Source organism: Podarcis cretensis (genome assembly GCF_951804945.1).
Source record: "Podarcis cretensis genome assembly, chromosome: 6".
NCBI lineage: Eukaryota > Metazoa > Chordata > Lepidosauria > Squamata > Lacertidae > Podarcis > Podarcis cretensis.
In genome coordinates, this window is record NC_137175.1 from 57,800,222 (window position 1) to 57,812,319 (window position 12,098).

General features: G+C 40.6%; 1 protein-coding gene across 3 annotated transcripts in view; it reads right to left on the reverse strand.

Moving 5' to 3' along the window:
* RAB3B (RAB3B, member RAS oncogene family) overlaps nucleotides 1-12,098 on the reverse strand; it is a 53,147-nt gene that overhangs the window by 7,420 nt on the left and 33,629 nt on the right. For all 3 annotated transcript variants that reach the window (XM_079982549.1, XM_079982547.1, XM_079982548.1), the window contains exon 3: nucleotides 6,467-6,585. In XM_079982549.1, coding sequence (XP_079838675.1) covers nucleotides 6,467-6,585 — 119 coding nt within the window. The remainder of the gene's footprint in view (nucleotides 1-6,466; nucleotides 6,586-12,098) is intronic.

The following is a 12,098-nucleotide window of genomic DNA, read 5'->3' on the forward strand; positions in this document are numbered from 1 at the left end:
CTTTAGTTTAGGTAAATGCTGCTTACTGCTATAAGCAGTGGTCTCCGAACACACAACACACACATTTCCTCAATAGTACCATATTTAATGTTATTCTTGGATACATCCCTCTCAGTGATATGGAGCTCAATCCACTCAGCATATCCCCTGTAGGGAGATGTTGGCAGTGCCGATTTTGCTGTCCCCCCCCCATAGAAATAGCATTATTATTATTTTTTTGCAATTTTGCTTAAAAAGCTCAACAAATTTTCACTGTTTGAAATATGGCAACCCTATCCCCCTGTATCTCCCTGTTCCCATTTATTTCAACAAAGCTTGCACTAGTAAGACTGCTGATGGATTATGCCTGTGGAGCCTGATTTCTGATTCAGAAGCAACCTCCACCTTCCGATTAATTCCTGACAATGTTTAATTACTTCTGGACAGCCCAAGTCATGCCTCTCATACCAAAAGCAATGTCAGTCAGTTAGTCCATGAATATTCACAAGGCAGGATGCTCTGTGATGGATGGCAAAGCTTACCTTAAATAAACTCCGCGGCGGAACAGAATTTGTGGCAGCTAATCTAAAAAGAGCCAGCTGCGATAGTTTTCAAACCAGAATGCTAAGATCATCTTCGCACTTTCAGCAATCTGCAAAGTGTCATTAACATCAAATATTTGTGGTGTGTGTCCCCCCCCCCCGCTGTAATCCTATAGAAGAAATGAGGGGGTTAGGATTCTACAGATTCAAGACTTGCCTCCAGAATGCTCTTTGGGTTCTATCATAGGCAGGAGCACCAATGCCCACATTCTCTTCGGGTTCTATAATGGGCAGGTACATCTATGCCCACAAACTTTCTGATGCCATGCTGACAGTGGGGAGGGGAGGGGCTCTGGGGCAAAATGCCAACCTATTAACAGACCTGTCTCCCCATGTGAAGTGGCACCTCCACTGCATATTGTGGCTCACTGGCCAGAATCTGAGGTTGCTTGGGATTGCTCCCTTACCATGTCTGCTCTTTAAGAGCTGAATGAATGAATGAATGGCTACGTTCAGGTTGAATGGCTGCTGTGGGCACGACCTAAAAATGGCATCCAAACTGATAGAACCTGACAAGTTTTGAATTCCTCACACACGTGTATGTCTTTTGATTTGAAAATTGCAATTCATCCCCCCCTGTATACTTTGGGTAGGCTCATTCAGTATGGAACTGAATGAATGACTGCTGCCCAGTCCAAAGAAATCACATTATGATTAAGCTCTCTTTCCTGCTTCACCAGTGCAAAACTGATGGGAAATAGTAAGTAAAAACAGTGATAACCTGGGAGAACAACACTGCAGGCGCCTAAACATTATAAGCAGCCTTCATTGCTGTCTAGAAGAACTATAAAGCTCTGATACTCAAAGGTTGGGCTGGGAGCCTATGTAGCTCTGCCGAGCTGGCCTAGCTCTTTAGCATAAACCAAATCCAGTGGTTTCCGTGTTTAGCTCAGTTTAATGAAACCTTGATTAATTATAACTTTTACTAATTTCAGGATTTAAGGGTGACTTGTACCTAGACTCTGACCCGCAAAACCTTATAACATTATGCATTGATTCCCCATTTCTTTCAAGTGCCTTTTCAGTCTCTTTTCTCAGCTCAGAACCTTCCCTTCCCTTGCCATCAGCTGCTGTTTTATTTCTCTGAGGAAGGCAGAGCCTCCTACCCAGGACTTCCTGTCTGTCCCATTCATTTTCTGGGCAGTCTGCTGGGTTACTGCACCCACCATTCTGCACACACAAACACAGGTGTTGTGCCTGCCATTCTTCCTATGCACACACCGTTCTTCACACATAGCTATGCCTGCCTCCTCCCACTCAGCCGTCCTACAGCTGGGGGGCAGCAGCGAGCGGACCGTTTGGGCAATGGGGAGCCTGCACGCGCCCAAGCCACCGCATCCCCTTTCTTCCACCCCTGAGTAGACCACAAGCTTAACATGGGTCAATGAGGCCTGGTGTGATTACTGAGTGTGTGTGGGGGGGGTGACTTCGGGCCTAGGTGGGGTCACCTGTCCTCACCTTCCTTCACTAATGCTATTCTAGGCCACATCAACAGAAGTATAGTGTCCTGGTCAAGGGAAGTAACAGTCCTGCTCTATTCTGCCTTGATCAGACAGCACCTGGAATACTCTGTCCAGTTCTGGGCGCCACAGTTTAAGAAGGATATTGACAAGCTGGGATGTGTGCAGAGGAGGCAAGCCTTATGAGGAACGGCTGAGGGAGTTGGATATGTTTAGCCTGGTAAAGAGGAGAAGGAGAGAAGTTATGATAGCCATCTTCAGATATCTTAAGGGTTGCCACATGGAGGATGGAGCAAACTTGTTTTATCCTGTTCCGGAGGCTAGCACCTGGACCAATGCATTCAAGAACGGAGATTCCAACTAAGGAGGTTTTTAAGCAGAGGTTGGATGGCCATCTGTCATTTAGTTGAGATTTCTGCAATGCAGGGGTTGGACTATATGGCCCTCAAAGTCCCTTCCAGCTCTACAATTATATGATCCTATGATCTGCCACTCTGCTATAGAAGCTCTATTTGCCATTTAAAAAGCAATACTTTATATACCTGTATAGATAATACTGCTTTTGTTTCTCTTTTCTGATTCCAATCTGGTTTAACACATCAGCTATAGCATGCTTTGTTTTTTTATTTCGGCACCATCACACATTCCATCACAAGGTGTTAACCCATAAAATTGTATGCAAGCCACCTGCCTCCATTAAAAAAAACCCTGTCTTCAATACAATAGTCATTTCAAAAGAAATGTTTTGCTTCATAATGGTTTAAAATTTCCATCCCTTATTTTTCTCAAAGTCTGCTCCCCTGATTTCTCAGAAACAAATTAAGTTAAATCATACAAGAGTGCACCAGCTAATTTACAGGCTTTTAATGTTTTAGCTCCAAAACGATAGATTTCTTCAAGGACATATGGCAATCTCTTACAAAGCCATTAAAAAGCTCACATCACAGGAGATAGAAAACTGTGTGAGTTCTCTCAAATAGCTTTCAGAATTTTTTCTTATATACTGTATAGGCAAAATGTGTAGCTGTTTTCCGAAGTTACTTAGAATGCTATGTTTTCAAAGTTGGTTTGATAGGTCCCCTGCTGGCTTTTGGTTAGTGAAGTGTTTTTAGATTTTATTTATTTATTTATCCCCACTGCCTTAGGTGTCAGCCAGCCTTCTGTTCCTTCTGGGATTTGCAACCATCTCTTTACAAAATCTTGTACATGTGGAGACAAGAGCGCTGCATTGTCAGCCAAGGAAAGGAAGCTGGCACTTGAGAGAGGAGAAATAAGCTGCGAGCAATAGTTGCCCTTGCCTGAACAATCTCAAGTCACTTCCACAGAATGACAAGATGATGAAACTGAGAAATGAATTTGGCCTTTGCCATTATTCATTCGTATCATGTGCTTTTCCGGCTCTGGAAGAAACCGCGATGTTTGGCGCATCTTGAAAACTGACTGCACACATTTTAACTTTATATAGCAAGAGGCGCTACTTGTGAAGTGTGTGTCCTATAAACATTCAGGTTGCTTTAGCCTCAGCCTCATTTTCGCCTTGCAGGATTTTGCTTTTATTTTTAAATAATCAATCACTTGTGCAGTTTGAAGGATGGCTACATTTTGGTCTGCATGTTGTTTCTGAAAGTGAGAATTAGGTGGGTTTGCCTTTAAATGCAATCTGAACTGAATTCCCTCCCCCACCTCTAATAACAGCACAGTCCTATTCATATCTACTCAATGGCAAATCCCACTGAATTCAATGGGATTTATCTCCTGAGAAGTGTATACAGCAGTGCAGCATAAGACTGGCCCTTAATATTACATTTCAACTGAAATGGGTAGAGCTTACTTCTCTACTGCAGAAATTTCTCTTCCCTATCTCCCCCCCCCATTGTCACATGATGGAGACACAGTAAACAAAATCTACCCTAAAATGTGTCAAATTCGATTGTAAGCAATACCGTTTTGTAGATTACATAGGCATAGGCTTCAAATAATGTTGCACGGTGTATTTCTGTCCCAGAGTGATCCTACTACGCCGACTAATGGGGAAGGTTTGACTCTGTCTGCATGCATTAGAGAGGGCAGTGATCACTTCATCCTAATTGACATAGTACAACTGAACTACATGAAAAATATTTCTCATTTAATGAAAGCCATAGCTCTAATTACAGCTGCTACTGTGCTGTGTGGAATAATTATTACATGGAGGTGTGATTTAAAGGAGAAAAGGATGTCAGCTTCTTGGGAAGTGTTATACTGGCAGTCACAGAGACAGAGTTGCTACTTTTTTTCTGGTTCCCATATCATTAACAGCTGTCTGACAGGCAGAAATTCAATGGGTGTACTTTCACCATCTGCTTCTCTACGATGGGGTAAGCTGCACTTGTTGAATTTTTGTCTTTATATACAAAGGTGTTTTAAAAGTCAGAGGAGTTTTAAAACAATGTGGCAACCCTATAATGGAAAAAAGAAAAACAGTTTGTCAGCAAGCAGACACTTTTACTAATTTGAACTGGCTTTTTTTTTTTTGGTGCTAGAAGAGAGTTGGGGAAATAGACTAATAGTCAAGTTTTCTTACTGTAATGCATATGTACTACTGTCTGTCAAAGTTGATTGACACCAATAAAACAGTAATCCTATATATGTCTCATTGTCAGTGTGGCTTATTCCCAGGTAGGGATGGGAAACAAATTTCATTCAGTTCATATTTGGAGGTGAATCAACCAAATCTGCAGTTTCCAAAGCAATACACAAACCGAAACACAGCCATTAATACACACACACACACACACACACACACACACACACACACTTTTATAACTTTTGCAATACACTTCTCCAGTCAAGTTACATGTGCAAAATGCATATAGTACAGTAAAGTATGCATACGAATGCATATATTAGTGGACGTCCTCATGAAAAATTGTCAGTATTTTAGTGCATATTTTTCCTAATATGTACAGTATATACTGTATATAATTTTGCAATACACACATTTGCAAGCAATTTCCTTTTATTTAATTGAATTTTAAATCTTATTTCCCCCTAGTTCCTATTTATGCACACTTCCCCCTAGTATATGCATTTTCCCTTTTGGCTGAAGGATGGTTGTGTTTCAGTTTGCATATTGTTTCATGAAATGCAAATTAGATATGTTTGTCCTTAAATGCAAACTGCATTGGATTTCTCTGCCATTTTTACTTGTGTCATTTGACAGATGTGTAAATCAGCTACAGCATCTCTTGGCCAGCTACACTGGTGGAGAGCAAGACAAATGCTGCTGTTCTTAGTTGACTAGCATGATAGCACAGAAGGCAAGCTCCTTTGATCTGGCTACTGATGTCTAACAGCACAATCCCATCTGTATTTCCCCAGAAGTCTAATGAAATTTGATGGGTCTTACTCCCAGGTAAGATTAATTAGGATTGCAGCCTTGTTTAGGTACTTTAAGGAACCTAGCTCAATATGTTTAAAGGTAAAGGTAAAGGTACCCGACCGTTAGGTCCAGTCGCGGACGACTCTGGGGTTGCAGTGCTCATCTCGCTTTACTGGCTGAGGGAGCCGGCATACAGCTTTCGGGTCATGTGGCCAGCATGACTAAGCTGCTTCTGGTGAACCAGAGATGCACGGAAATGCCATTTACCTTCCCACCAGAGCAGTACCTATTTATCTACTTGACTTTGACGTGCTTTCAAATGTATTTTGCTATAAGGGCTAGTCATTTGAGAGATCCTGTAAGTTGGAGTCTTGGCTGGTTCCAAGCTCTTTGACCAGTGGTATAAGACATGCTTCTCCCTCTGAATTTTACATCTAATCAGCTACACTGGATCAGAATCAGATGGTTAGAATGAGAATCATTTTTTCTGGAAAGGATGTTGCAGTGTTTGAAGGTTGGACCACGTACTGTCACACAGATGGTAAAGTGATGTATAGCTTCTGGTAATACATAAGCTTTCTGCATAATTGGAATGACACTGTGATCTCATAAATAAACATTAGATAGGACTGATGTTCACTGACATTGTGAAATGAACTTCAGGCTTGGCAATTAATGCCATCAGTAGAATAATTTGGCTGAAAAATTGTTCCAGGGCGGAAAAACTGTCCTGATGTGCAGTAATGGAGCATCTTTGAGGATAAGGCTGAAATCTTGTGCGTATTTACTCAGTATCAGTTCTACTAAATTCATTGGCAGCTATTTATGAGTAAAGAAATGCAGGACTGGGCTAGGAACTTTTTAAATTGTGCATGTGCATTTTTTATAGACTCAGGCAGAGTAATTAATAGTAGTATTAATAATTTAATTGTGATTATGTTTTATTAAGCTCTTGAGCTTCCTTCTTTCCTCTTATAAGATGTGATGTGAGTTGATCACTGAGTGGATTGCATGGTAACCGGAAAATGAAACTATCACAGAAAGTAGCAATTATCTGTTCCTACCAGTCCTGAATAGCATTGAAGGACTCTTCACAAGTAATATCGTACATAAGGATAAATCCCATTGCTCCTCGATAATAGGCAGTGGTAATTGTCCTGTACCTTTCTTGTCCAGCAGTATCCTAAACAACGACAAGAAACAGAAGCATTAGGCATCAAGTACTCTTGCTGAAAACAGCATAAACCCATTGATCTTATCAGCATGAGGGGCACTTCATAAATTCAGTTTTACTTATGTAGAGGCAATCTCTTTGTAGGAAAATGGGCATTTATTGCTTTGTCTGAATACCAGTATCAATATTATTCTTGTACATGAACTGGAGAGGTCAGTAAAGATAAATGTTGCCTAATGCATTTTTCCTATACTATGATTCATGAAAGAAAAAGTAACATAGACATACTGGCCTGACTTTGAGGTATGGTAAACTTAACCTCACCAACTATTTTCTTCTTCTTCTAACGCCCAGTCACCAGCATGCAAGCAACTTGTATACTTATGTGTACATCCTTGATTTTATTGTATGCTCTGTCTGCCACAAACAGCAGAGGGCCTGCCACACTTCTTTCCTTAATGTGGTCATTGATTGATTGATTGATTGATTGATTGATTGATTGATTCAAGGATTTCTAAACCAGCTTCCTTACAATATGGAAATGGAAAACAACAACAAACAAATTACAAAGTTATCATAAATACAATACTAAATAACAGATATAATAAAACCTTGCACAACAAAGAACCTAATCAGACCTTTGTCAAAAAGTGTTGTGTTTCTTGGAATCCTCTCAGATCATTTCTGTATTGGCATTTTGCATCTATAGGTTTTGCACAGGATAAAAACATGACTAGAGCACTGAAAAATCAGCCCTGTCCAGACTGGACCATAGAGCTAAAAAACATTATTATTATGTGAAGGCTGATTATCAGTGAATAAAGATTTAGGGAAGGGAGATGGGACACCATTGGGAGCTTTCATTGGTATTGCTAATGGCAGCATGGGAGTGGTTTCCATCAGGACTGTGGCTGGGTAGTCATGAAATAAGGGGCAACGCCCTCATGTGGATCAGGAATACAGTAGGTTAAGTAACAGGAAGCAGAGAGTAGGACCAAATAAGACAGTTTTTCCAATGGAGGAATACAGAAAGTACAGTTCCCCAAAGGATCAGTATTGGAACTTGTGCTTTCTAAATTGTTCATAAAAAACCCTAGAGTTAGGGGTGGCCAGTGAAGTGGCCAAGTTTGGTGATGATACCAAATTGTTTGGCATCATTAAAATGAAAAGAGATTGCAAAGCGCTCCAAAACGGCCTCTCCAAACTGCGTGAATGGGAAGTAACAACAAATGCAGTTCAATGCAAACAAATATAAAGTAATACATACGGGGACAATAATAATAATTATTTCACATATATGCTCATGGGGTCTGAACTGGCAGTGTCTGACCAAGAACGAGACATCTACAAATCTTACATATGACTTATTAAATTACTGTTCAATTGACACCTTTTCCCTGTTCAGGGCAGAAAGGAAGTTAGAAGAATCTTGAAGTGAACCCCTGTCATTCTTTCTGTGAGTGCTTTCTCACAGCTTCGTTGAAGCCTTTGTACCTGGTACAAATTTTGGCAATGAACGTGACTTGCACCCCTTGTGCTGCTGGCTGGGGAAACAGAATGCTGTACCAAAACAGCAGAGTGTGCTAACTAAGAATATTTATACAGTATAGTCATGCATGGGGAAATGCTTTTGGACCTGTACTATCATCCTTGGTCATAACTTGCTCTAGGGGTCCAGCATTGTGTGAGCAGCTCAAGTTTTAATTCATCTGATAGAGGTTTTGCTTTTTATCTATATCAAGCTTCTGCCATCGCTGAAGTTGCAGAGTAGTGGTAAGTGCCTCAGTATTTTCAGTTGGGATGTTCTCATTCCCTGCCCACTGCCTGTACCTTGAGATTTTCTGTCTCTTTTAAAGGAGACATATTAGGTGCCACTTGCGCAATATCTGACGAAGTAGTATATTTAGTATGTGTCTGCGAATATCCATAGTTAAACAAATAGAAACAGCTCTGCTCCTTTGATTTCTCTCCCTAGCAACATTATACAGAAAATCATTGTGCCTTTCTTTCACCCTTCAACCGATAGCACTGTTTCTGTTTCCCAATAAAATGATTTTTGTTACCCATTTCCTGAAAACCCTTTTAGCATTTTTGGGTTTTCTTCTCAGCCTACCCTTCAAAAAGGAGGACCGGGTCCTGCAGCATCCCCAAGCGCTTCACCTGATCACAAAAGGCACCACAACTCCTCTGTTTATGTTATCATTGTGTTTGTAGGGTTTCCAGATCTTGTAATATTGGCAGAAGCAGCGTCATCAGAAGAGAACAAGCAGCATTCATCTGAGCGACACTGTCTCCCTACCACTTTATTTCCCCAATGTCTGGTTAAATGAGCTACTTGCTTCCATAAACAGTGACTCCTGAGTGTAAGTCTGCCAACCTCATGGCCTTCTTACGACATCAATACACTGCTAAGGAATTCTGATAACCTATTGGGTTATGGAAAGGGATAGAAGTATACATGCCATGGGAAACATTTCATGAGATTCTTATTTTGCTTTGAGGATTAATCATACGTATATTATTCTGAGCACCTTTGTGCCTAAGCAAACACTGAATGTCTCCAGTGGAAAAACAAACAAAAAAAAGTACTTCAAAATTAAAAAACAAAAGACAAATAGTATGTTTTCAGATAAGGTTTGCCCCTTATTGCTATCAATATCTGTTGTACTAGGAATGTCCACGTTACACTCTAATAATCACATCACTTTGGACTGGTGTCTGGTAAAAGAAGTTAATTTTCCACTGGAAAATTTTCCACACATGGCAACTATTATAATAATTCAGTCTGCCTGTTGTTACTCATGACAACGTAAAATGGAAGACCTGCAGTTAGCGTTTGGCTGTTGAAGGCAGATATGTTTTACCTTGAGGTAATCTTGGGGGTGGGGGGATATGCAGAGAAATCACGACACTTTTGAGGACAATCCAGTAATCCTATTTCCTAACAGTTATTCAAAGTGGTTGCAATTAATCTTTCTGGCCTTCACGATGCCTCAAGAGGTGATGGTTTGAAAATATTTGAGAATTACTGGAACAGACTGCTTAGCAGTTTTATGACAATAAGGTCTTGTTTTCTGAGATGGCTCTCCAGCTGAACTGGCAACCTAGAAGTGAGAAAGCTTTGACAGCATTTTAATCTGTTTCCCCTCAAAGTGCAACCTGTAGACCAGACATTCAAAGTGTTTACAAATACATGTTTGTTTTTAAAAAAATCCATTTGCACATATTTCATCCATCTCTCAGCAATCAGAGAGATGCTCTGAAATAGCAGCAGAAAAAAACGAGGGCCTTATCTTGGAGGCGCACACCTGATGTGTACAGCACCTTTTCTTCCCTGCTGTGTTCAGGTTTGTGCTAGTGGTATTTTTAAAAAATCAAATGGCAGTGTACAGGTTTTCAAGCTCCGCTTTTTAAAAGGTTTCATGCATTGAATGTGATTAATAGAGAAGTTTCCTCTTTCTTCTACCCACTCCAGGGGGTGATGGAGACTGAAAGGTCCTTACGCCTCAGAAAACTTAGCCAGGAAATTCAGCAACTGCCAAAAGAGCTTTAAGGGCACGGGTGGCAGAACCTGTGGTTCTCTGGTTGGAGAATAATTCCAATCCTCCCTGGCCATTGGTCATGCTGGCTGAGAGCTGATGAGAGCTGTGATCTATCAACATTGGATTTAAGTGCGATTTTCTGCTAATAAACACATTTTTGTATGCTGTTTTGACTAATGTACACTTTTTTGTAAGGAGTGGAGTTCCTAAGATGATTGGATGGCACATTGTTTGCCTCCTTCCATCAGCTCCTGCAGCCAAGCTGGTGCCAAATGTATTGCTCTGCTTTCCTTTGGACCACATCAGTGAGGCCAAGAGGTGGGTATTCTTGTCAGGGCAGCACACTGCTCAAGCTTGCACCCTAGAGAGATCACTTTGGTGTTGCTAACGCAGCGAAAACAACATGGGAGGCAGCAATTATGAGATACCAGTCTCTGCAGACACAGCAGGTGCTGTGATTCTCCAGCTATTTGAGTTCACCCCCAGAAGTACACTCTATTTTCTTGATACAGACAGAAGCCAACAAGAATTTTTTCAGACAGTGCAAATTTGATAGATTTGCCCTTGAATGCAAACCAAATTTCTCCCCAACCATAGTGCCGATGTTTCAACAAGCGGCCTTTGTTGCCATACTACTACTTCTGTAATAATAAAAGCAAATGCTTAGGGCTGCTTAATGCTCTGAATGTAGGGGTTACGCATGTGCCAGACTTTCTGTAGATTAAAGTAATTCCTCTCTCACAGCCTTCGCCAACTGATATCCAACTTCAGCTTAAAGCACCTTGGAATCCAATTATGTTGCTGAAAAAGGGAAAGGAATCTCATCAGTCCAGCCTCTTTTCATCATTCTCCCCCAAATCTCTCCAAAAGACAAGACACTAACTCACTCCAGCAAGCCTCTCCAATGCTGCAGGAGACTCTTGGAGAGGTTTGGAAAAAAACAGCAAGATTCAGGGCTGGTTTTAATTCCCCTCTCTCCTCTCATGAACATGACTGAATCCTAAGGTTCATGAAGCTGAAGTTGGACATCAGTTGGCGAAGGCTGGAAGAGAGAAATTATCTTAATTTGCAGAAAGCCCAGCACACATATAAACCCCACTCAGATCACCAAGTAGCTACAATTTGTTTTTAACATTACAGATCTTTTGCAATTCTGTTTAAAAATAAATAAATAAATAAATAAATATTTATTTATTTATCTAATGAACAAACTACAGTTTACTCCTGTAAGCTAACTGGAAGAGGAAGGGGAGAGTGATCAAGGGGCAGGAGGTGGAGGGGGGCATGAAACACTTGGCATATTTTCTGCTGAGCTCTGCCCATTGGTGTGAATGGCAAGCAGAAGAATATGCAATTAATGTGTTGAGTGAAAACAAATAAGTGTGCAGACCCTAATGTGCTCTTTGCGCATACATTAAAAAAATGAATGTACACAGCCTTAGTGGAAATCCCTTTCAGTTTGAATATGAATACTTATCCAATCAAAGAATGTGGACCTTGGTTTTAAATATATGTGAACCTTTGCTCAGCTGTTAGGGCTTCTGCCAATTAAAGAAGTGTAGTTGATTAATTGAATGCTTTCCAGCCAATGAATTGGTTAATTCATTGCTTTAAGTTTCTTCACCAAAACCTCAATATAGGTGCTTTTTAGAGATCCTGAAGGATGCTAAACTCAGTGTTAGGAAGATAGGCCATCTTTCATCATTTCATTGCAATTCTCTGTTGTGGTGACACACAAGAACCAAAACAACCCAGCCAATTAAAATTCACCCTTATTGATTAAAATAAGCCCATACCTATTAATCAACCAGTCCCTAGTGATAGTCCCACAGAGTCCACTTTTAAAGGTCTGAAAATAGGACTTTCCCCATAATTTGAGTAAAATGATGGATGTGAATCTACTTCATATAGGTAGTGGAAAGCACCACAGAAATTCTTCATTCACACACTTAAATCACACTTCATTTACAGCAAGAGGAG